Source organism: Macrobrachium nipponense, chromosome 2, assembly GCF_015104395.2.
Source record: "Macrobrachium nipponense isolate FS-2020 chromosome 2, ASM1510439v2, whole genome shotgun sequence".
Lineage (NCBI taxonomy): Eukaryota > Metazoa > Arthropoda > Malacostraca > Decapoda > Palaemonidae > Macrobrachium > Macrobrachium nipponense.
The window spans coordinates 59,504,609-59,528,116 of record NC_087201.1 but is presented as its reverse complement, the minus strand read 5'-3'; the positions used below and the strand labels follow the sequence as shown (position 1 = coordinate 59,528,116).

Genomic DNA, 23,508 nt, shown 5'->3' with positions numbered 1-23,508 from the left:
ACCTTCGTTATACAGAAACCTTTGTCAAAACAAGCTATTGTTGTTATTTTTAATCGCAGCATGCAAAATCTATTATTAAAGTTTATAAAAACATACTTGAAATTAATCCAAACTCCTGGTAATTATGCTGCAGTGTTATACGTAAAAGAAAATTTTGTAGGAAGTTTGCTACGTTTGATTTGGTAAACAGAAGGTTAACATGATAAAGCGAAATATTTCATTGTTAATACGACCTTTTAATGCAATAAATTTATCTAATGTACACGGGTTTACAGTTGCATTGGCTTTGTCAATCCTTTTAAAGCCAACATGAAAATAGGGCTTTGGAATATTGAAATTGCTCAGGAAGTCGATAGCAAATTAAATGATCACCTGTTTTCGCATCTCTTCAGCGTAGGCGTAACTGCGGGACGGGGGGCACGCGCCCCCCATTTGAAACGGTGTCCCCCCATTTTGAGTTCATGAAGCTTGTAGTAAAAGCCTAAGCTTAATTTTCATATTATTATTATTATTATTATTATTATTATTATTATTATTATTATTATTATTATTATTATCAACTAAAGTCATTAATTGTAGCAATCAAATGTCTTAATTTCTTTTGATCTCACTGTTTAAGCATATCAGATATATTAGATGATTAATTCTAATATATTTTTTCTTAGTCACAATAAGCAACTGTTAATTTTGATTCTCTTAATTATAATTTGTTTACATAACAAGGGGTTTTATTTCATTGCCAAACCACTCCACTAATAACTTATTTGGATTTACAAGTATGGTCAGAGGTTCATAATTTTTGTTGAAAAAACATTTGAGCAAGTGCGAGTTATATAAAAACGTGATTCACAAGTTGATAGGCTTAAATATTTTAAAACAACCTGAATATTTTTCCATATGACTTAAAAAAAAGAATGAGTATTATAATTTGTGTATGCCTGCGACTCCCCCGCCACCGCAACCCCCGACATTAGTAGACTGCTAGTTACGCCTATGCTCTTCAGGGATCCGTAATCGCACTATTTAAAGTGTGAAATGTGATACGTACGAGAAATTAGGTAAGTTGATGTAATCAAAACATAATATCCAACTACCTATGAAAAAAGGACGGTAATAATACCTTATTCACTCAGCAGCCAAGAGCAGCGAAAGTAACAGTTCCAGTCGGTAACAAAGCCTAACCAAATCGCAAATAAATCGTCAATAATCGTCATGCCTTCACGGAACTCGTCGACCTGTAAAAACCATTAAAAGTGGGTGTGGCCTAAATCGTCGGTGACTTGCGCGTGCGACTACGCAAATACCTAATCTCATCTCAACTTGCGCAATGTTGTCGTAATGGTTCATTGCGGAAGTCGTCATGGAGTCGATATCAGCTGTCTTTTCTGTTTTAGTTGAGCCCAAGCCCCGCGACTATAGGAGCCTGATCGCCAAACCCAGCCCTTACGAAAGTCGCGGTCTGAAATCACCAATGTGTGACCCAGGCCTAAGTTTTACTTTCGGAACAGCAATTAAAGTTAGCGAAGTACTGCACTTGCTTAAACGTTTTGTTTATCTTTTATTAGAGAAAATATACAATATTTTACAATATTAACAGAATTACATTCAAAATTTTATCCAGGTTGACTTAAATTTACTAGAATTTAACAAATATCTTATCTTATACTTTTTACAAATAATCTATGTATTTTAATGTTAATATTTTTTCAGTATATATCTATCTTTTATTATCCTTGATTTTATAAAACAACCTTATACCATCTTTTTCCTCTTTTATTCCTGCTTTGTGGGCTAACCAGATACCAGTAACATAGTCACAACTTGGTCAAAAGTGAGATAAGTCAACAAAAAGGTCTCTCCGAGCGCAGTATAAGTCGGATTAAAACTCCCGAGCTGCCTGCCACATGTCGCTAAAAATTAGTGACGTCACGCAGCACGAAACTACAGGGTAGAGATGTGCATGAGAATTACCTGTTATCTGCGTTAAATGGGAATAAAAAAGGCGTCAATAATTATAGATTAGTAAAGAATCAATTGCTTGTTTATTACTGGATTATTTGATGTATACAATAAATTGTACAGGACATGGTCAGCAATAATATTTAATGGTTCAAATGCTTTTGACTATCGGATTTCATATTTACCTGGCCTACGATTATACATAGTGATATAATATATACACCATGTTTAGATTTAACTACGGAACACCTTTTTAATAAGTGACTAGGTAACGTATGGGGACCCATTAACAGATTACCAAGAATGCAAAATTTGTATACGTAAATATATATATATATATATATATATATATATATATATATATATATATATATATATATATATATATATATATATATCTTCTGTGACTATCCTTTTCATTGAACTGTACTTACAAAGTAATATATAACAATCTTTTTTTTGTTTGGCAAGTCTTTTTTTATTAATTTTGTTACTAACCATTAACATTACTCTAGTACTAGGAAATACAAGAGTGATAATAGTAAATTTCTGTTAACCAAAGTCAGTACTTTGAATAACATCTAATCGGGCATAGACTGCATACCCAATTTTTCTTATTAATATAACTAAAATAACATTTTCAAGTATTGCATCTTGTATATACCTATTTATGCAGTTACATTGATAGAAGAAAAGGTTCAGCTTTGGGAAAAAAGAACCGCCACCCCATAAAAGATAAAAAACTCTGGGTACAGGCCTATCTTGACCATATGCATGACATTAAACTCTATACAGAGATGAAACCAAAGACTCGATCATTTCTTATTTGCTGTCTTCATCCTACTGCAGATGCCTAGTGATGATATCGTATCATAGATCCATATTTGGTATCAGAAGCGCACAGCGCACCATAAACTTAAGAGTTAGCCATGTCATGCATAATTTTTGCTTGGACTTTTATTTAACCCTTTATGAATAGGATTTAAAAAATTTCTATGGATAGCTAAAACAAATCATCTTTTTGTGTCCAATGAAATTCAAATATCCTTTTAAGAGACGTTTATTAACCTGTACCTTACAAAAAGTAGTTAACAACAATGTTTTTAATTCTCGATACAACTACAAAAGTAACGCATTTTGCAGAATGCACCCATCACTTTCATCATCACATAACTCTCTTATTGTTTGCACAAGATATCCTATTAAAATATAGTACCATAGCTACTTCAGTTGCTTGGTGACAGAGAACGTATTAGAGGCTTCGTTGCTCATAGAAAAACTTATAGTATATGTAGGGTAAATAAATAAATAAATAAAGTACAAAGACTGACAAACGTTCAGTTACACAGGTGAAAAAGTATTTCTGTTTTTGATCACTCTTGCTAAATGAAGGAGTCGATGTTCTTACGAAACGGGATTTGCTATGGATAAATATTACTGATGTTAAGTGTGTATTTGATAAATTATTTTTGTAAAACAATGTATACATACATACATAATACATACATACATACATACATACTAAACATACAGATAACATACATACATACATACATAATATATTATATTATATATATATATATATAGATATATATATCTATATATATAATATTCACAAATCACCTCATCTTACATTCTTTTTTTGTTTTATGATCAGTCACTAAATAAGTAACTTAAATATAAATTTCGATGTTGAACGTTTTCAAGCAGTTCTTTGCAAAATTATAAGCACTGAAAACACGGCTGATCTTTCATAATTTTCGGAGCGTCTGAATAAACTTGCAATTCTAACTGATAGATGGCACTGGGCACTATAGATCTATCCAATTACTGTACACGAGACATACGTTTTGCCTTTCATGCAAGGAGAGAAAAATAGCGAAATACAATTTTTTCAACGAAGATTATAGTATGACAAACATCAAACATCTATGCCATAACTAAGCCATCTATAAGAAATCTATAAGAATGGGGAGTTTATGGGTGTGGTGAAACTTCCGTAGATGACGTAAGAGCACCAGCTCAGCATAGTAGATTTGTGTACTCGCGTAGAAACCTTTTTTTTTTTCATTAACCGCTCGTTCACCTTGAAACAAAGATACTATAGTGGAGTCTATAATATCTGTTTGCCTTGAAACTTCACACACGTGGAAGTAGGCACAAGTAATGTGTCCTGCTTATCTGAAGGACAAGATATCTGAGTGTTGTGTTGAATTTTTTAGTTTCCGGCTGAGCGGCTGTGGAGTTACTCCGCTGCTAGACCCTGCAAATAGAAATATTAGTTAGCATTATTCCACTCAAAAGGGACAGCGTTTTTAACAGCAACGAGAGAGAGAGAGTCAGGCCGTTGTAGCATTTGCGTTCATCGATTCTTCTTTAAACAAATTACGAAAGTAACCCACAAAAATAATAACACATGTATAATAAACTCATAGAATTTGAATAATATTTGTTGACCTCCCTTTTTTTTTTTTTTTTTTTTAGAACCGTTCTAAATATTTTTGTAATCAACAAAAATCAGTAAGGAAAGTGCCACATGAACCAAGTTCTGAATATTATCTGACCAGTTAAGATTATTGTATTCTTCATCATTCACAATTGTATTTTGCTTAATAATTCATAATATCTCCTATTTCATATTTGTTTCATGGCCCTTTACCATTTTTGGTACTCTCTCTCTCTCTCTCTCTCTCTCTCTCTCTCTCTCTCTCTCTCCTTGGATGGACTAATAAGACTTTCAGACATCCTAATCCGTGTAAGTCCTTGTAACTCTCTCTCTCTCTCTCTCTCTCTCTCTCTCTCTCTCTCTCTCTCTCTCTCTCTCTTTTCATGCGCAAAACTCCTTAATACAATCACATACATGTAGAGAATCTTATGAGGCACATTCCACCTCATCTTAGATTTTCCGATTTTCCATACCTGACGTACTGGCGAATGTAGTTGACGTAATTAGCCACGTTGACGTAAACACCGGGCATATCATTACTAGCACAACCAATGCCCCAGGCTACTAAACCACTGACGGTCCAGCCTCTGTTAGACAGACACACCAAAGGCGCTCCCCCATCGCCCTGTTAACAACAACAACAATAATAATAATTATAATAATAATAATAATAATCCGGATTTGAATGGACGACATAATTACGTATGCGACCACTGTTAAACACCAAGCCAAGGCAAAATAAAGCAATGAAATAAAATCGTAACATAAAAGTTAAACTATAAGACATGATTACTAAAAAATAGTCAGTTTTTCTATACATCCTCAAGGTATTTGTGTAACTATCCCGAATAGCAACAGGCCGATCCAACTGATATTACTATGCTGCATTCTTAAATGAGCAGTATTGCTTAATGTAACAATGTGTACAACTATTTTGACGATGGGAGTGAGAAAATTACCATTGACTATTACTAATTAGACATTTAAAGTGGAGTTCCTCAGTGAGAATGATGGTACGAATTAAGTACTTTCGCCAGAGAAAGGCTAGTGAAAGCAAACTGTCTCTTAGCAGACAATTTTGCATAAATAAAAGAAATTCCATCGTCACACTCAAATAACGCAAGAAACAAGCGAGGTTCACAGCATCATTAGATCACCAGTACCGAAACACAATTTAATGTATTTAAGATACCTTTCATTACCTGCCTACAATTGTTGTTGAAACACTGTGGAGATGAAAAGGCCCTTAAGATTTTAACATCATCCAGGAAACAACATTCAGGAAAAAGCTTACACTTCCTAACATTTGTAAACATGTAAAACTTGGGAAAAACAAAAGATCCTAGCATATCTTCAATATCTACATGCAGTTAAGAGTTGCTATTTCATCCTGCATGAGAAGCAATGAAATAAAAAAAATGTAGGACCGCAGCATATCAGTTAAATGGTATTTTTAACCACCTTACCGCAAAATAAAACAAGAAAAAGATTCTCCAATTAACAGAAAAAAAACAATAGAAAGGCTAATCTGGTTCAACTTACAGTACAGGCGTCTTTCCCTTCGATACCTCCGGCGCAGACAAAGCTCTTTTGATCCAGGACGAAGCCGGGCCCGAGACGAGACCTTCGTAGTCTATCCTCACAGACGAAAGGATCAACCATGGGCACGTCGACCTCCTTTAGCACATTTTGGAAGGAACCGGTATCCTCGAATGCGTCTTTACCCCATCCCGTTACCCAGCAGCTGGAAATAGATCCAAGTTTTGAGAGTGACGACAGTATTTGGGTATAGTCATGTTTTAAGCTGAGAGGGGTCACCATTGTTTAAGACAGAGGTTAGTGAATCATTCAGTCCTATCCTCTGTTGGTAACTATTCCCTTAACTGGTAATTTTGCTCTTGTCGTCTAGCCCCCCAAAAAAATAAATAACTAAAACAAGTTTCTGTACAGTGTATAATGCTGTATGAGCCGCGGTCAATGAAACTTTCAGCTACGGCCAGGTGCTGGCCTTTCTATAGCGTTGCCAGACGCACGATCATGTCTAACTTTAACCTTAAATTAAATACAAACTACTGAGGATAAAGGGCTGTAATTTGGTGTGTTCGATGATTTGGTGGTGAACGATCAACATACCAATTTGCAGCCCTTTAGACTCAGTAGTCTTTAAGATCTGAGGGCGGACAGAAAAAGTGCAAACGTACAGACAAAGCTATCTCAATTGTTTTCTTTTACAGACAATTAATAATAAAGATACCCGATGGCTAATAGTAGAACCTACCGATAATCCCATTTTTCCATTTTATCATAATAAAAACTAAATCATGGGCCCTTCATAGTTCTGCTTAAAATACAAGCTCATGAACGTATGGCATTTTTAAAATAATGTTTCAATGATAAATCAGGACCATAACGTTGTTTATAACACTGTGTTCCATTATATAAACCTGATTATGTACGTCAGTTATTTTCCTCTAGTAATTAACTAAATCTTAAGACTTTTAGGGACAATCTTTATTTTAGACTATTATTTTTTCTGTTATTTTAGACTATATTATTTATAGTTTTGAAGTTACTGCTTAGCCATTAAACAGTACAGTAGGATAAGAAGAGAACCCTGGAGAAGGAAAAAATGTAAATTGAAGTGGACGGAGAAAAGATGAGGAGGAAGAAAATGAGGTACCCTCCTCCTTTGGTATAAGTCATACTACCTTTGTTTGGCTTCTCTGCAAAAAATTTGATAAGAATGGTTTTCTATACTTTCGCGAGACTATCTTAAAAGCAAGCAGAAGTATGGAAAAGAAACCATCACAGCCGTCCCATCCTTGTTTAAGCTGGAAGTGTATCGTTACAAAACCAGACTTCATCTCAGTTTGTTATATTTCATCGATTCTTTTTTTTCATTTAACATCATACTTTTTCCGGCTTTTCGGATTTTTCCTGGATTGTGACCCCCAAGGGTTTTAACCCGGTACGTATCCACCTTTGGGGCGTGTTTCGTTCAACCCTTTTGGGGATGACAGTAAAAACATAAACAAAAGGCAGTAAATACCATAAAGATAATGACCCCAAAGAAATATTGCTCTTAGATAACGAACTTTTCTGAGGGTCACAAACTAAGAAAGATCCCACCTTTCTTGAATGTTTACTCTACATTTCGCTGCCGTTACTTAAACATTCTTACCTCTGACCATAGAATAGCTGGCCCTGCTCTGGAAGGCAAGCAGTGCCAATGTGTGGGTACTTCCCCAAGTCAACGGGTCGCGACAAGTGGAGAAGACCGATGTCATTAGCCAGGTTCTGGCTGTTGAAGTTCGGGTGGGTGATGACTCGGTCGACTATGACCTCCAAGTGGGGGTACTGGGGGTGGTCCTGCGGACTCTTCACGTCCAGTTCGCCGAGTCTCACTTTGATGTTGCTGAGTAATGTTGGGATTGAGGAAAAGAAAGGGTATGCGATTTAATATGATTAAGCTATTTACAGGAAAATTGCCCTTCAAAGATGAAAGATGAAAATGGATCTGTACACTCAAGCCTCGTAACTGCAGAGCTTAGCCTTGTCATAAGAAAATGAAACTAAAATCTTTTCAACTTGAAAATATCATGAACGGCCTTTTACAGGAAAAAAAAAAGATGATTCTATATGTATTTAAAACTTTGATTCTCAATACGAACTACTGGGCATCCAAAAGCTGAAACCGATGGAGATTTAGTTTATCTATATTTTCTACTTTGGTGGCAGTCTTTTCGTACACCCAGTTTAGTACTTACTTATAAGTGGTGATCTTGTGGGCAGCTGTCAGGACCCAGTCGGGGGCTATAAGTACCCCTCCTCCCAAATATCTGTTCTGGAAATCCAGGATAACGGCCGTCCAGGGGTACTCTCCGAAGTCAGCCTATGTTTACAAAGAAAAAAATACTTCATGGATTTTTACATGATTAATGAATTTTTTCACTTGAATGCATGTGGAATTGTCTGGACAAAATGAAGAATATCTGTGTATTTTGCAGGTAGACAAATCTTAATGTCTATTCCTCTAAGTTTTCTTTTTTTTTTTTAATTGGTTCTTTTCTTGATAAGTTTCCTATCCTAAAAATCTTTAATGTTTTCTAATAAACTGTTCTGGTAGGCCCTCTATTAAAAAAACAGAGAAGATGATAGAATAATAAAATGTTTGGTTTGAAGTAGTTTTAGCTCAACTGTGTAGGTATGATTGCCAAAAGGATCCCTTATTAAATGATTATCGGTTCTTCGAGAAAGTTTCGAAAGTGGCAGTTTAGCCCCGGAGCAAAATCATTAAATTGACCGGAGGAGTTTGTTAAGCTATGCCACAAGAATGTGCTGACTAAGGTGGGGGGAAGGGTGTCGAACCCGAGCCAAATATGGTTCTAAGGATGGTCACAAGTGGAGTGTGGGGTAGAGAGATTTATCACCATATGAAATTGTAACAGTTACAAAGGAAAATAAAACATAATTACGTAAATTCAGCAGATTAATTTCAGTGACGCTAGCATAAAAGAAAAATGGTCATGAAAACATATCTATACATCTACAACAAAGGAAGCAGACATTGCCCGTATCTAAAGCTTTTAGTTAACCCTCTATCTCGACCGAAAGTTAACCTTACCTGCTGAATATTTGGCGAAATTGTGACATTTTTCAGATTAAGACCATAACCTCAGAATGCTGTGAGGTAAATGTTCCCATATATCGTGTGCATATTCATAGAAAGGCAGCGAAAAAGGTTAATGCCGATCAAGAGCGTCACTCTATGGCATCCCGGACATTTTTAATCACTTCGTCATATTGAAATCATCATCTAGCAATTAACCTCAAGTAATTATCTGCATTTACTGGTCTGCTATAGTGGTTAGTGTCAAGAAATGCCACTCAGGTGTCGCGGGTTTGCGTCTTCCACAGTCCGATGAAAAATCACTGGCTCTGTATCATGATCAGTTACTGGTGCAGTGTGGGGTCTGCAGTGGGAGGTTAAAACCAACATTTTTTGGAAGCTTGAATTTCAAGTCAATAGCCCCTGTGTGCTTGTTTCGTGTGAATAGGTTTCATCTACTGAAATAATAATATAATATAATATTAATAATTTCTGAACGGCTCTTCTACATATTTATGAAAGAAAAATCTTTGCAGCTCACGAAAGAACTGAGAGAATTCTCTCACGGTCATCTTTTCAGAGTTTATTTTGCGTTTAGTGGTTGTGCTTGCAAGTGGCCTTGGCCGGTTTTCGTTCAAATTTGATGATTGGAGAGGAGACATCGCATCCTGCCTGAAAGCAGAGACCGGATGCAGTTCTCAATCATGGAGGTGATGTGCTTTATTTTCTTAACCTTGAGCTTGAAAATCAACATATTAAGATGAAGGCGTAATGGTAATTTTATTCTTTTATGTCAACCACCATTCTGCTAAAATTTTAATAATATGTGTAATGTGATGATCGCATTATGATACGTGATCCTTTGATCACGTATCATAATGCGAACATGATTAATTATGCAAATTCAGTAAAGCACTATGCATTTCGAGTAACTTAATCTTATTTAATCAGGTAACTTTTAAGCGTCATACTTCAAGAATGTAAAATGCACACTTCAATAAGTTCAACCTACAATTTTTCATTACAGGGCAGGGCGGCGTTTCTCAAAAAAAAAAAATTGCAACACAAGTTTTTTTTTTATTTTTTCGAAGATTTTAAATCTGTAAATGAAAATCAATTCCAATTTGTGTGAGGGGGTTGGCGGTTCGTTCATACTACGCAATTCTCAATGAAAAAAAAGGTGAATCAGTAATAACATATACATATTTGCTTTCATTTCTCTTCATGAACTCCTCCTGCTCTGAAGTTTCGAGGTTAGCTGCAGCTTTATACATCAAGTTATATCATTAATGTATTTATTTATTTTTCGATGGGCCATTTTATGCCTCGTTCAATAACTGCATACTGTTATTTTATAAGTAAACAGAGATGATCATATTAACCAATTACGTTATTCTGCTATAAAGCAGATAGCTAGATATATGACTTTATTAACTACTTGTATCGTTAGCTTGTCATATATGAGTGGATAGATAGACAAAATGTATTTATACGTGATGGCCACGATGTACTAACCATTTGTTCATGCTTACCTCTGAGTACTGTGCCTGCCTGTAGGGGATTGGATTTTGCACCCCACAAGTCTTTCCAATCTGATGAGGATTTGGTATCACTGGATTCGGTCTGACTGGAGGATTAGTTATGAAGTTTCCGGAAGGATTCGCATTTCCAAGACAGCACACCTTACTACCGGGTTCGTTGCAAGGTTGCGGCTGTGACAAAGAATAATGTATACATATATAACAAATAGACATATGTCCACACATACACACAAACAATTGCATACGTATTTCGCAAAAAGTGACCAGTAGATTCTATATATACATTTCAGCCAAAAAAAGCAATAAAAACGATTGCCCTCTCGGCTACGACGGTGAGGGTGGGTCTTTTCCTCAGTGAGATTCAAATAACTCATATCAAATTGTTCACATAATTTTACAGCGCAGGCAAAATACAACAATGACTCACCCTCCTGTTGACGATTCTGACGTCAAAAACCCCAGCCCCAGAGGTGTTTGGAACCCCTGGTCCTGGACTGCCAGGATTGCCAGGACACACCTGGTTGCTGGGAAGGCAAAAGCAACCACTTGGCTGGTTGTTAGGTCTCGGAGTGCCAGCTGCAAAGTAAAGCAATGGGATTTATTAATGCACCTCTTACATTCCAACGTCAGATGAAGTTCATCTTAAACGATCTGTGTATATATTTAGATGACATTATAATACTGGAGAGACCTGTGAAGATCACATAAAAAATAATTCTTAAAAGTTTACTATGTTCCGGTTAACCTGCAAAACGTGAATTGGAAAAACTTGGTTCAGTATTTAGGACATGAAATACGAAGTAGCTAAGTGAAAAGTGGCCAAGTGAATCCTGTTAATTGTCATATTGAGGTCGTAAAAATGTTGGCCCTCCCTACATCTAAACGTGGAGTGATGAAACTTTTGCAGAGAGTTTTGCAAGAACTTTTCAGATGTAGCCTACCCATTAACAAAGTTGCTGAAAAAGGATGTAAAGTTTGTTTGGTCAAAGGAATGTGGCGATTCCTTTAATAAACTCAAGCTAATGTTAATTTCGAAGGCAGTGCTGAAATCCCCAGATTTTAATCTACCATTCAAGTTACAGGTTGACTTCAGTGAAGTAGGAACTGGCAGTATATCATTACAGAAACATACTGTATTTTACACCCTGTATCTTAATTTTCAAAGAATATAATAGCCACCAGTTAAATTATAGTATTGTTGAAAAAGAAGCACTAAGTTTCATTTTGGGTTTAATGCACTTTTGAGGTATACTTGCTTCAGTGATTTTGATATTGACGTATATACTGATAACCCATTAAACCTTTATTAACAAATGTAAACATAAGAGAATGTCAAGGTGGCCTTTATTTTTGCAACCATTCTGTCTTAATATTCACCATATTGCAGGCAAGAAAATTTTATTGCAGATTCTGCTCAGCGCTCTTGACTTATCAACCTTTTATATTTAAAGGATAGTGCCTGTTACCAACGACGTGGCAGTATCCGATAATAGCTGAATGGTGAAGTGGCTACTGTAAGACCGTACAAGTGGAGATTCAGCATGGACTGGAGAGAGCCGCGGGGGAAAAAAAGTGGGGGGAGATGTAAAGGAATGTGTTTTATTACATTAAAAAATAAAAGGTTGAGATATTAAATATTCTAGGGCATAGGAAATGTAACATTAGGCAACAGAAGGCAGAAGCGCTTGACGTAGGAGGCAGTCCCCAAGGATTGTGTGAAAAAAGGTATCATTGGGTCCATGTATTTCTAGCAGGTCTCTGGCATATAAAGACCAAACACGATGACTTTCATAGGGTCGCAGCAAACAAGTGAAAGTGTTTTAAATTTCCTAAAGAAAATTTGGTAATGCATTGTTTAGCGATTAAGAGGTTTTCTTGTGCGATGTAAATGTGGTTGCCTCAAGATTTATGTAAAGGTTTATATGAATCTAATGTAAGAGTCGCTGTAAAGCTTGGAGTATTGTGCTGTAAGCCGCAGTACGGCGGGTCGTTGCTTTTATGTAATTCGTCCGTAACTTGTGTTTTAAGTTCTGTTTCGGTGGTTTGAATACCTAGGTGCTTACTAATTGTTATTAAAACTACTATAAATTCTAATGGGTTTTCACTGTTTCCATATACATTCTCCCCTTTAATAATCTAATGTAATTAAAAACATATATGATATATATATAATATATATATATATATATAATATATATCTATATATATATATATATATACAACACACACACACACACACACACATATATATATATATATATATATATATATATATATATATATATATATATATATATATATATAAATGCAGGTATGTATATGTATATATATTTCTCTCATATTTATTTCTCACCTTAACATAGGCAGAATTCTCACGTAAAGCCGTTGGTTCAGTTGCTGAATAATCACTGGTTCCACGCAACGTTAAAATACCAAACAAACATACATACGCAGACTTCTATAAAAAGCATGAATACTCACATCGCATGCACATAAAGTTAATTTAATCCAAAACTTATGTACTTGAGAAACTAATACTAATCAGTATACCTCTTCGACATGTTATGCTAGTCCTGTGCAAACTTACCGAACTCTGGTTGTACGAGAGCAGAAAGGTTCCAAATAGAAATGATCAAGTATTAAGGAATGGAAAGTTAAGGAAAGAAAAAGGAAAATGAACTTACTAAACGGACTCCCAGGGACCGGCGGTACTCCAAGCTGTGAAGAGATGAGTCCCAGGCGAGTATCTGATTGACAACGCACTTCGACTGACGTCATAAGGATTACCAAGGCGAAGACCAACATCCTGCAATGCACTGGATAAACAAAAATATATATTTCATCCATTCAAATCTGCATCCGATACAGAATCCAACTATATTGTAAAAGAAAGGAAGGCCCAGGGATCAGAATACTGTAACAAAAAATTGTGCAAAATTGCCTTTTAAAGGAAAGAATTGGTGCCTTTATGTTAGAGACTGAGTTTTTCGTAATGACTGCACAGTTTGATATGAGCTGTCTCCTTAAACATTATTCATTTATCCGTTTTATCTCAAGTATCAAGTGTGAGCTTTTGTGCAAGATTATCTGTTTTTTACACAAACTCGTATGTAATGTATGGTAGTATATAATATATATATATATAATATATATATACTATATATATATATTATATATATATATATATATATATATTATATTTATATTTATATATATATATAAATGTATTATATTTATATATATATATATAGATATATATATATATTATATTATCTAATTATGTAGATGTATGTAGATATAATAATGTATATCACATGTATATGTATAATGTATATGATATGAATATGTATATGTATATGTATATGTATATGTATATGATGTATATATATGTATATATGTATATATATATATAAGATAGATAATATTATATTAATATTATAATATATATATATGAGTATATATATACAAATACATGTGGGTGTGTATGTATGTGAACGTTCGCATTTTAAGGGAAGAGAAGTTTTCCTCTAGCACAAAATTCTGAAGCAAATATGGAAAAAGAAAAATGTGTAGATGCTGGAAAGAACCAAGAGATATGCATTAATTTGTAAAATATTAAAGACTTTTGACTCCTATCAGGGCTGTAAATTTATGTCCAGATCGATAATTCTATCAAAAGTAGATAAAAAATAATTGTATCAAAAATAAATAAAAAATAAATATAAAATCTATTGGTATGCGGCCTCTGTGATCATACAACACCCCAACTCTTTATTTGGAACGCTGGGCACACTTGCATGCTTGCAGTAACAAAGGCGCAGCGTTCTTTAATTGCAAAGGAACAAATACGTCATTAACACGAAACAGTAGATTTAGAACAGTGTTCCCTAAGAGGGGCGTTGCAGTCCGGAAGAAAGTGTGATTAGAATTCTCTTTGCGTACAAGTTTCTAAGCCTGTTACTAGAGCCTCGGGAGATTTCTTTACAAGTAAATACACACCACGTCTCCCGCACGACGTCTTTAGATCGAATAGTGCGCAGTTTGCGGCAAGACAATTAAAAAAAGAAAAAAAGGAGGAAGAAAAAGCACAAACATGATGTTTTTATGAGATACTTGACTGACCTTGAGCACATGGAAAATTTACATCCTTTTTAGTTTGTTATATGTTACGAAATCTCCCTCTAATTATATATATGTATATATGTGTGTTTGTGTGCGTAAAATATACATACATTCATACATACATATATTTATTTATTTGTGTGTGTGTGTATATATATATATATATATATATATATATATATATATATATATATATATATATATATATATATATATATATATAGATAGATAGATAGATAGATCCGATAGATAGATAATAGATAGATAGATAGATATGATAGGTACTGTGGTCAGTTAGGACTCAAGAAAATTAATGAGGCCAGCAATCACACTAAAGATTAGCTAAAAGTCGCTACCCTTCTGTTAACGCCCTCGAAACGAGAAAAAAAAAAATATATATATATATATATATATATATATATATATGTAATATATGTATAGGGCAAAAGCTGTATATATACGTGTATATTGATACATACTGAGTGAGTAATTGTCCATATTTATACAAGTCTTATACTATTTGTCCTTAGTCATGTTTCAGTAAAGGACCTCCACAGCCAAGCCACCTTGAGCACTTGTGTCCCTGGACACGCGAGGTGCTGCTGCTCATGTAAGCATCCAAATCTCCCATTCTGCAGAGGGACCATGATTCCACATTGCCAAGATCGACGGAAATTTTATTCCCTCACTGCAAAACTGTAGGACAGTTTTCCTGGCATTGCTTCGGTTTTGGACGCTCTTAAGTTTTAGACAACCTGCAAAACTGGTTGGAAATGCCACTTACAATTGCCTAAAGTAGTACCCTGTAGGAGGCAGTGCCGTCAGTGCACCTCTTTCGGTACACTGTAGGCATTACTTAAGGTTCTTTGCAGCGTCCCTTCGGCCCCTAGCTACCACCTTTTTCATTTCTTTTACTGTACCTTCATTCATATTCTCTTTCTTCCATCTCCCTTTCCACCCTCTCCTAACAATTGATTCATAGTGCAATTGCGAGGTTTTCCTCCTGTAACACCATTCAAACCTATTTACTGTCAATTTCCGTTTCAGCGCTGAATGACCTCATAGGCCCCAGCATTTGGCCTTTGGCCTAAACTCACATTCAGTTCAATTCATGTTCATATTCAATTCCTAAAGCAGTATTACTTTCCTCGATTATTCTTTAAGTATGTATAAATTTACCCGCAATATTCTACATTTTTCTCTACTAACGTTTTTTTTACTACTTTTTCACATGTTGGAATTCCATTCTTAGGAAATTTATGAAGCAATTCATGTTCATTTAGTTAGTTTTATGGAAATATGTGTTTATCGTGAATAATAATAATAATGGAAATGCGTTTTGAAGTTAAATAACAATGAAATTCGTAATAACAAAACTTCAGTGTTGATGAACACTGACTCTTCTTTGGAAACATTAAGAAAGTCCTTTTTTCGGAGACTTAACCCAAGGTTTATCGCTGAAGGTTTGAAATGGCTCAATACTGATACAAAAACAACGCAAGCGAAAGACAAATATATTGCTGTTCAACTTCTTGCCAGTAAATGTATGATTTTTATCTAAACATAAAATTTAGAAGTATACATATTCACTAATCAATAATAAGACAAAATATTTACCATTCACGCAATTCAGTATGAAAGAAATATTTCTAGATTTGTGTAAGTATTAAGCTAACTTTTAAATGAAATTAAAGTTACTGGAATTTCATTACAAAGTTAGCTTAATAGCTCACTCGGTGGAGCTGCCAGCCAGGTACATTCCAGGCAAGAAGAATGTAGTGGCAACGAAAATGTCCTTGATACTTGAACATACTATGTAAAAGATCAGCAGAGGATATTTAAACTTTCCTTCAGCTACACTTTTCTCTCAACTAAATATTGAGAGAGGGCTGACGTTAGTGTGAAAGTCATTGAACCGAGACACTACTCGGATATCAGTGACAATCAAACAAAGAGCAGAGATCGGTATTCGGCGATGAAAAGGCCAGAAGAAATTACCGGAGAGGAACCAGTCATAACGAAAGAGTGATGATCCGGCAGAGGATAGCCACAGAACGTGACGTTGCAAATCTCCCTTCGAGGCTACAGTTATACAACAGAGAGATAAGGTGGAGCTGAGTTTCTGGAATGACAGGTATAAACAACAGTCTCATTCATATTACGGGCATCACAAGACATGACCCGCAATGTTTGCAAGACATGCAAGGTGGCAAAAAAGAATTGGGGTAACAATTATTAATAAGAGGGTCCAAAAAGTTTGAACCTATAAAATTACTCTCTCTCTCTCTCTCTCTCTCTCTCTCTCTCTCTCTCTCTCTCTCTCTCTCTCTCTCTCTCTCTCAGAGCATGCCAACTCCTAAGTCCAACATAAGTACGAAATTTCTACTGCTAAAAATCCGGGTTAGCTGGAGAAAAACTGCAGGACCCAGCCGCCAGAATTCCCGGGAAAACCCGAGAGGCTAGACGTGTTTTTCAGTGGGTCAGTAGACATCAGTGACTAACCCATTATTATACCATGTTGAATGAACATGCAACCCAAGCCACAACATTACTGTATAATATTCAATGTGAAAAGGAGAAAGATAGAAAAAAGAGAAAGAAAGAGAGTGGCATCTTAAAGTTCAAGGGATAGAATTTGTATGCATTGGAATACCGTAGAAAATCCGTCTTCCTTTATTATTAGGCTCTTCGGTGAACCATAGCTAATTTCTCTTGTTGAAAATGTTGTATTTCCACGGATCAACTTTATTTTACCGTACACAATTGTCGTGTCAATGACCTTCATGTTGTTTCTCAACACCACCTACTTCACAAAGTTACTACATAGATTCGCTTTCCAAAGCTCTCTTAAGCCTTACTAATGGATATTGCATCAGATCTGTTCTTGTTATGTTCTTTCTACATATTTACTTACATACAAGATATGATCGCCCGTTGGCTCGAGTAGCCTTGGCTCACTACGTAGTGGCATCGAAATCTCTGGACCCGGAAGATCTGGTGGTTATATAAGTTAAATAACCGAACGAGTCGTGTTAGCGCTTGAGACACCTCTTTGTTGTCTGCTAAGTCAGAATACAACGGATTCTCATATCAAAAGGAAAACAGGAGTAAACGATAAACAGTAAGTGAGCGATTGTTTATCAACGCGTTGCAAAATAAAAATTCATTGGTAGATATGTGCGTCTGTACTTGTGTACGCTCGATCCATGCATTTCTTAAATAAGAGGTGTTGTCTAACAATTCAGTGATAAGAGACGTTCTACCATTCCTTCGCCACTTGTACCACAATGTAACGGGAAGTATATCCTTTATCTTTATTTTACAGAAGAACATCCTCAAGGCCATTTGTTTTGACCACAAACAGGAGACAACGGTACTGGCACAGGTTCATTATTATGCATACGATGATACGCATTTACAACAGCCAGTAGAATTACTTAACGGTTCGTTCCTTCCATTGTTTTCCTGAAGAACATTTGGAATAGAGAAAACATTGGAAACGAACCAGAGGGATAATTAAATAACTATCGAAACTAGTTAAATATTTGATCATGGAGATAGGACAGCATCTGAAATTCACCGTGCATTATAAGGAAAATAACAACGAATATAAGATATAGACAAAAATGTTCATTATTATTCCTCTGACCATCCAAGCTAACGAGGAAATTATGTTATTAAGAGTATGAAGACCTGCTGCTCTGTACCTGATACAGAGAGAACCGGGATGGGGCAGAACGATCAGTTGCATGCCACTGTATCTTTTTTTTTTTATGAAATTCTGAATTGTAGTTTTTATCATCCTAGGAGGAGCGTGTTTATGGGAGTTTCGCAAAAAGGGCGACATGTACAGAACAGTCAACTTACAAGAACAGTCGCAATGGAAGACAGATCTTATCCAGCATTCTAAACATGATCCTGCAGTGACTGAGGATAAGACTTTCAAGGTCGCTTAACTGCTAATAATAGCTGGAACCTTGCTGAAGACGTTGCCTTTGGGTCAAAAACCAGACAATGGAAGCTACTGTTGCAAATTCAAATTGTGATGCTTATCTGCAGCCTTGCGAGAAAACAAAATACGTTTCATAGCATTAAAACAAATACTGATGTGCAAATTTGACCAGTGAACTGGTTTCATTCTGCATGACTATAATTGGAGTCGAGATGCAGACGGTTGGGACATCTCGGCGTGCATATCACGACTCACGACTGAATGCTGCTTCTTAGACAGCCATACCCCACAACCCCCACATCTCTCTCTCTCTCTCTCTCTCTCTCTCTCTCTCTCTCTCTCTCTCTCTCTCTCTCTTACTGAAATTGGAATTAGATAGGATTTTATTCTCATACAAAATCCATAATTTCAATGTATGAGAGTTTCAAGAGTGCAGGGGACTGTCCTACGCCAGTGCAAGGGGTAATTATTAAAAATAATTAGATGACTATAGTCTTTCAAGCACTCTCAAGATCGCTAGTGGGCAAGTAAGGAAGTCGTGCGTTACCACACACGTCGTAGTTTCGTTGTTAAGATTAAAAGTTTTACTTGTTCATGTGAAATATAAAAAAATATGCATTTAAAGATAATATCGAAACATACTTGGCTTCAAAATATTTGCATTGCAAACCTAATTTATTGTCACAAAAACAAAGAGACATGGCATAACTTTTGCCGCCGCTGCCAAACCTCAGTTTCCCCGACTAAACAAAAACGGCCTTGGACGGACACGGATGCTGCTCCAGCAATAGCTGATAGTAAAAATACAATAGCTGATAAATAAAAGCAATAGCTGATAGTAAATATGATCAATAGAGATTCCCTAAAATGATGACAATAACAGGAATACGACACTATTGTTTTTAGGAGCAACGGAAAAATGATGCACCAGCTTGTCGTCTGTGCTGGCAAGGTTAAAACATCTTTGTTTGACAACAAACAATAACTTAATTACAGATATTTAAGAACGGAAATAAATCATTTGCTTTAAGCAGGTGGAAATCGTTTCCACATGAAGTATACGTAAAAGTATGATGTAAGTTGAGTATACCTACAAGAGATATATTTACGCAATGGTATGTACAAACAATTATAGGTGCTCTTTACCTATTTACACATGTATGTACAGCACAACGAGTCTTTGTAGCTAATGACGTTAACCTAATGCGGTAACACAGATAAAAGAAAAGACATTCTCGTGTGCATAAGATGAGGCCTCCGGTCACAAGAGTTAAAAAGAAATAATATGGCAAAACTGTTTTTTCTGAAAGCCTGTGAAATTCCTACAAATAAAGAACCGTATTTTTTAAACACCTTTGGATTTTTTTTAATCCCGAGGCCTTTGCGATATCCATTGTTTCACTGAAGTGATCCACGAAAAGAAAATGCCAGGTTACATTTAGCCCAAGGCCACTTATTTGCTTCCCTTTAATCTAAGGTCTTCCTAATATTCTTCCAGAAAATATTCCAGCTACAAAGACAAGATTAGGATTACAACGACGATATAGTTGCCAAGAGTATTATAGTATCATAATGTTTGAAAATATATTCATCACTAAATAATGTCAATGTAACTGAAAGACATAAGTAATAAATTCATAGTAAATGTCAGTACATATTTGGGGAAATCATTGCTGTCATCCTCATCACCCTCCAGTCTTCCTTTTGGTTAAGTTCGCCTCTTACTCTTTCCCAAAAATATTCCAAACACTTTCCAATCACAAGTTTAATAATGCAATGCTCCTTCCTACCACTGGGTATATTGCCCGTCTTCTTCCAGTCCTCAACCACCTTTTCTTGCTTCCAATACTGTCAAGTACAGCATAGATTGTAATCCACTTCCATTTAGCCCTTCTCCTACTTGGAATGATCTATGCTTCTCTCTCTCTCTCTCTCTCTCTCTCTCTCTCTCTCTCTCTCTCTCTCTATATTATATATATAATATTATATATATTATATATATACATTATATATATAAATACAATTATATATATATTATATATATATATATATATATATTATATATATATATATATATATAATAATTATATATATATATATATATATATATATATATATATATATATATATAAGATAAACGTCCAGATCTCCAGTTAGAAGAATTCCAGTATCCAAATTAAAGATCTCCTCTACTATATACGCGTTGGAATATCACGAATAACCATCTCTTATCTGTTACCTGTTTTTATGATTACATTTCTATTTCTGATTTTAGACGGAATTTCAAATTTCGAATGACTGCACATTCGAATGACTGCACATCTGTCTTGCATATTCACTGTAATATGCGGGATTTGTCCGTACTCTCCTACCTCACTCGTACTTTCTTGTGAGGACTATTGTTCTTGTGAATCCAGTGGCGGATTTAAGGGCGGGGTGGCACCTAGCCACGTGCGCCCCCCCCCCCCCCCACATGGATATAAATAATAGAACATTGTTTTCATTCGATAAATCATTATCAATGGCAAAAATTTGCTTAGTTAATGATTATTTCATGGTAGACACTTCTTATATAATTTTCCCTGAATCAAAGTCCCTCAGCTTACGCGATTCAATAGGTATGATGCGGTAATTATGAACTCTATACGAAACCCGTTTTTGCTGAGTCATCATACTATTTGCCTCCAGAAAGTGGAATTTTCCGCTTTTTCAAGATCGATTTGTCGCCACTGTGTGTAAGAGTCCATCGGCACAATCTTCCGTCTATAAGTCTAATACTTTATTTTTCAAGACTTAACAGCAGCTTTCATATATTTTAATGATATAATATCAAGAACATCACGAAAAAAGGTCTTGCATTTTTTACAGCTTACGAAAAAAAATTATGTAAAAGACATCTTACGCAAAGTGTACGAATATATATACTAAACAATCCACACACACATAAACGCAGAGAGAGAGAGAGAGAGAGAGAGAGAGAGTCTAAGTTCCATGAACCTGAAACTTTTTTGGGGTCCTCTCAGCAACTGCCTGACCATTTCTTTCCGCCAGACTGTTCTCATCTTGTGATTACTCGATATCTCCCTCAATAAACGTCCTGTTGATCGTAATTGATGATAGTAATAGTCATAATGATTACTGTCAGCAATTACGCACTCTATCTTAGTTAAAGAAGAAAGAGACGTTTTTGCAAACTTGCGTAACTTGAGCTAAAGTATATATAAAGCCAAAATGACCACGAAGCAAGAATTAAGTATTTAAGTTCTCATTTCGTATTACATTACAGTAATGCCTCACTTTTGATATTCGTCTCTCGTTCGCAACCAGGAAAGCACTGCGGTTCAGATTTCGACCTTGTAAGATGCAGTTATCAATTTCGTGGACACTGAGCCACGAGGTGACTGACGTGCGCTCATCAGGCAGATCTTCGAGGCTAGAAAATGCAGTGCGCATTTCTGCTTCATTTTTACATGGACACTCAATTCTTAATTCAGATGCAGGGGACAGAGAGAGACAGACCAGAGAATATTGATGGCAGAGAAACCTTAGGCTGAGATACAATGTCTCCCATTCTCTCTCCCTCTCCCTCTCTCTCTCTACATCACCTTGATCTATTTCATGGGTCCAATTGCTTTTAACCTTAGTAATTCCCTGAGTGAAACTCATTCTTTCTCATTACCTTGGCATTTTTCTTCTCATTTCTTCGCGAATCAGAAGGTCACGGTCACTGCTGCCAGTCATCCTAAGGTTTTTCCAATTTTTTTTTTTTTATAATGACGTGGTTCCAGTGATCTCATAAGTTGTTCATTTCATACTTTCACAATTGGTCACCTTAAATATTTTCGTTATTTTCATCACAAATTTTTCGTCACCTTTACTTTATGATGAGTAGATCCATAGCTTTTCTGGATGACTAAATTCACTGAAACACACGTTCATTACTTCGTCACATCATCACCACAAACCACAATGCTGTAAAAGGTTTTAATTAATGTCTGCAGTGAGTCTTTCTCATCCTGCATTATTCTAGCATCCACTGACTGATGTCTTTGAAGTTACGGGTTACGGGTGCGTGTCAGTGTGCTACAATGCAGAAACACGCGTTCATGAATATCCATGCAGCACGTATCCACACACTCACTTCACATACACACAAGTACACAAACACGCACGCACGCACAACAAACAGATTTTTGTAAATGGAAGTGAATATGGCCGTCTATTTCATAAACACCAGCCCAAAACAAAACACTGCCTAACACCACGGTATCAGTCTTAGAATGGGATGGACTGGCAGTTCAAGTAAAGCGTATCTGAATTTGACTGATATAATATGTATGTATATAATATATATATAATACACACACACACACACACACACACACACATATATATATATATATATATATATATATATATATATATATATATATATGTGTGTGTGTGTGTGTGTGTGTGTGTGTGTGTGTGTATATATATATATATGCATACATATATAATATTACATGCGTTTAGCCCACGTGTACTGATTATGGACCTCAATCATCTGAACTGGGGTAGACGTACCTCTTCTTGAAGTTTTCTTGAATACAGTACAGGGTGACAGTTGCACGAGGTCCAAGACCCGACTGCGATCTACTATGCCGAGTGTTCGCCCAACTCAACCTTATGTAGCGTCCTGCCAGAGTAGCCAGTTCGCCTTTTTAAATGCCGGCCTTGTTGTTCTTTATTCTTTTCTATTTTGGTTTCTTTGCCCCGTATTTTCGTTGATCTTACGAAATTCATTAGAATTTATTCTAATGACTGTCTAGCTGCCACGGAAGATGTGATATCAGAGAAAAATGTTAAGTGATGAGGATTTAACGGGTATGGCTACAAG

At 35.7% G+C, this 23,508-nt stretch overlaps 1 protein-coding gene across 2 annotated transcripts; it reads right to left on the bottom strand.

The window, feature by feature from the left end:
- Positions 1–3,573: 3,573 nt before the first annotated feature.
- On the bottom strand, positions 3,574–23,265 carry LOC135220625 (phenoloxidase-activating factor 2-like). Of its 2 annotated transcripts, none has more exons than XM_064257937.1 (9): positions 23,196–23,265; positions 13,240–13,371; positions 10,983–11,131; positions 10,547–10,726; positions 8,173–8,297; positions 7,587–7,820; positions 5,948–6,149; positions 4,879–5,030; positions 3,574–4,222 (listed from the first exon to the last, which is right to left on the bottom strand). In XM_064257937.1, the coding sequence occupies exons 2-9, from the start codon at positions 13,358–13,360 to the stop codon at positions 4,216–4,218; spliced, it is 1,170 nt and encodes a 389-aa protein (XP_064114007.1). In that variant the 5' UTR covers positions 13,361–13,371; positions 23,196–23,265; the 3' UTR covers positions 3,574–4,215. The 2 variants fall into 2 exon arrangements, with proteins under 2 accessions (XP_064114007.1, XP_064114008.1); XM_064257938.1 differs by having other exon boundaries at positions 13,240–13,361.
- Between the last annotated feature and the right edge of the window lie 243 nt (positions 23,266–23,508).

Bases quoted from the DNA above. Each gene is read 5' to 3' on its own strand.
- LOC135220625 (XM_064257937.1), bottom strand. From the start codon at position 13,360: ATGTTGGTCTTCGCCTTGGTAATCCTTATGACGTCAGTCGAAGTGCGT. The intron at 8,298-10,546 runs GTAAGCATGAAC...TTGTAAACATAG, and splicing joins GGCAGGCACAGTACTCAGAG to GCTGACTTCGGAGAGTACCC. The intron at 7,821-8,172 runs GTAAGTACTAAA...AACATTACTCAG, and splicing joins CACAAGATCACCACTTATAA to CAACATCAAAGTGAGACTCG.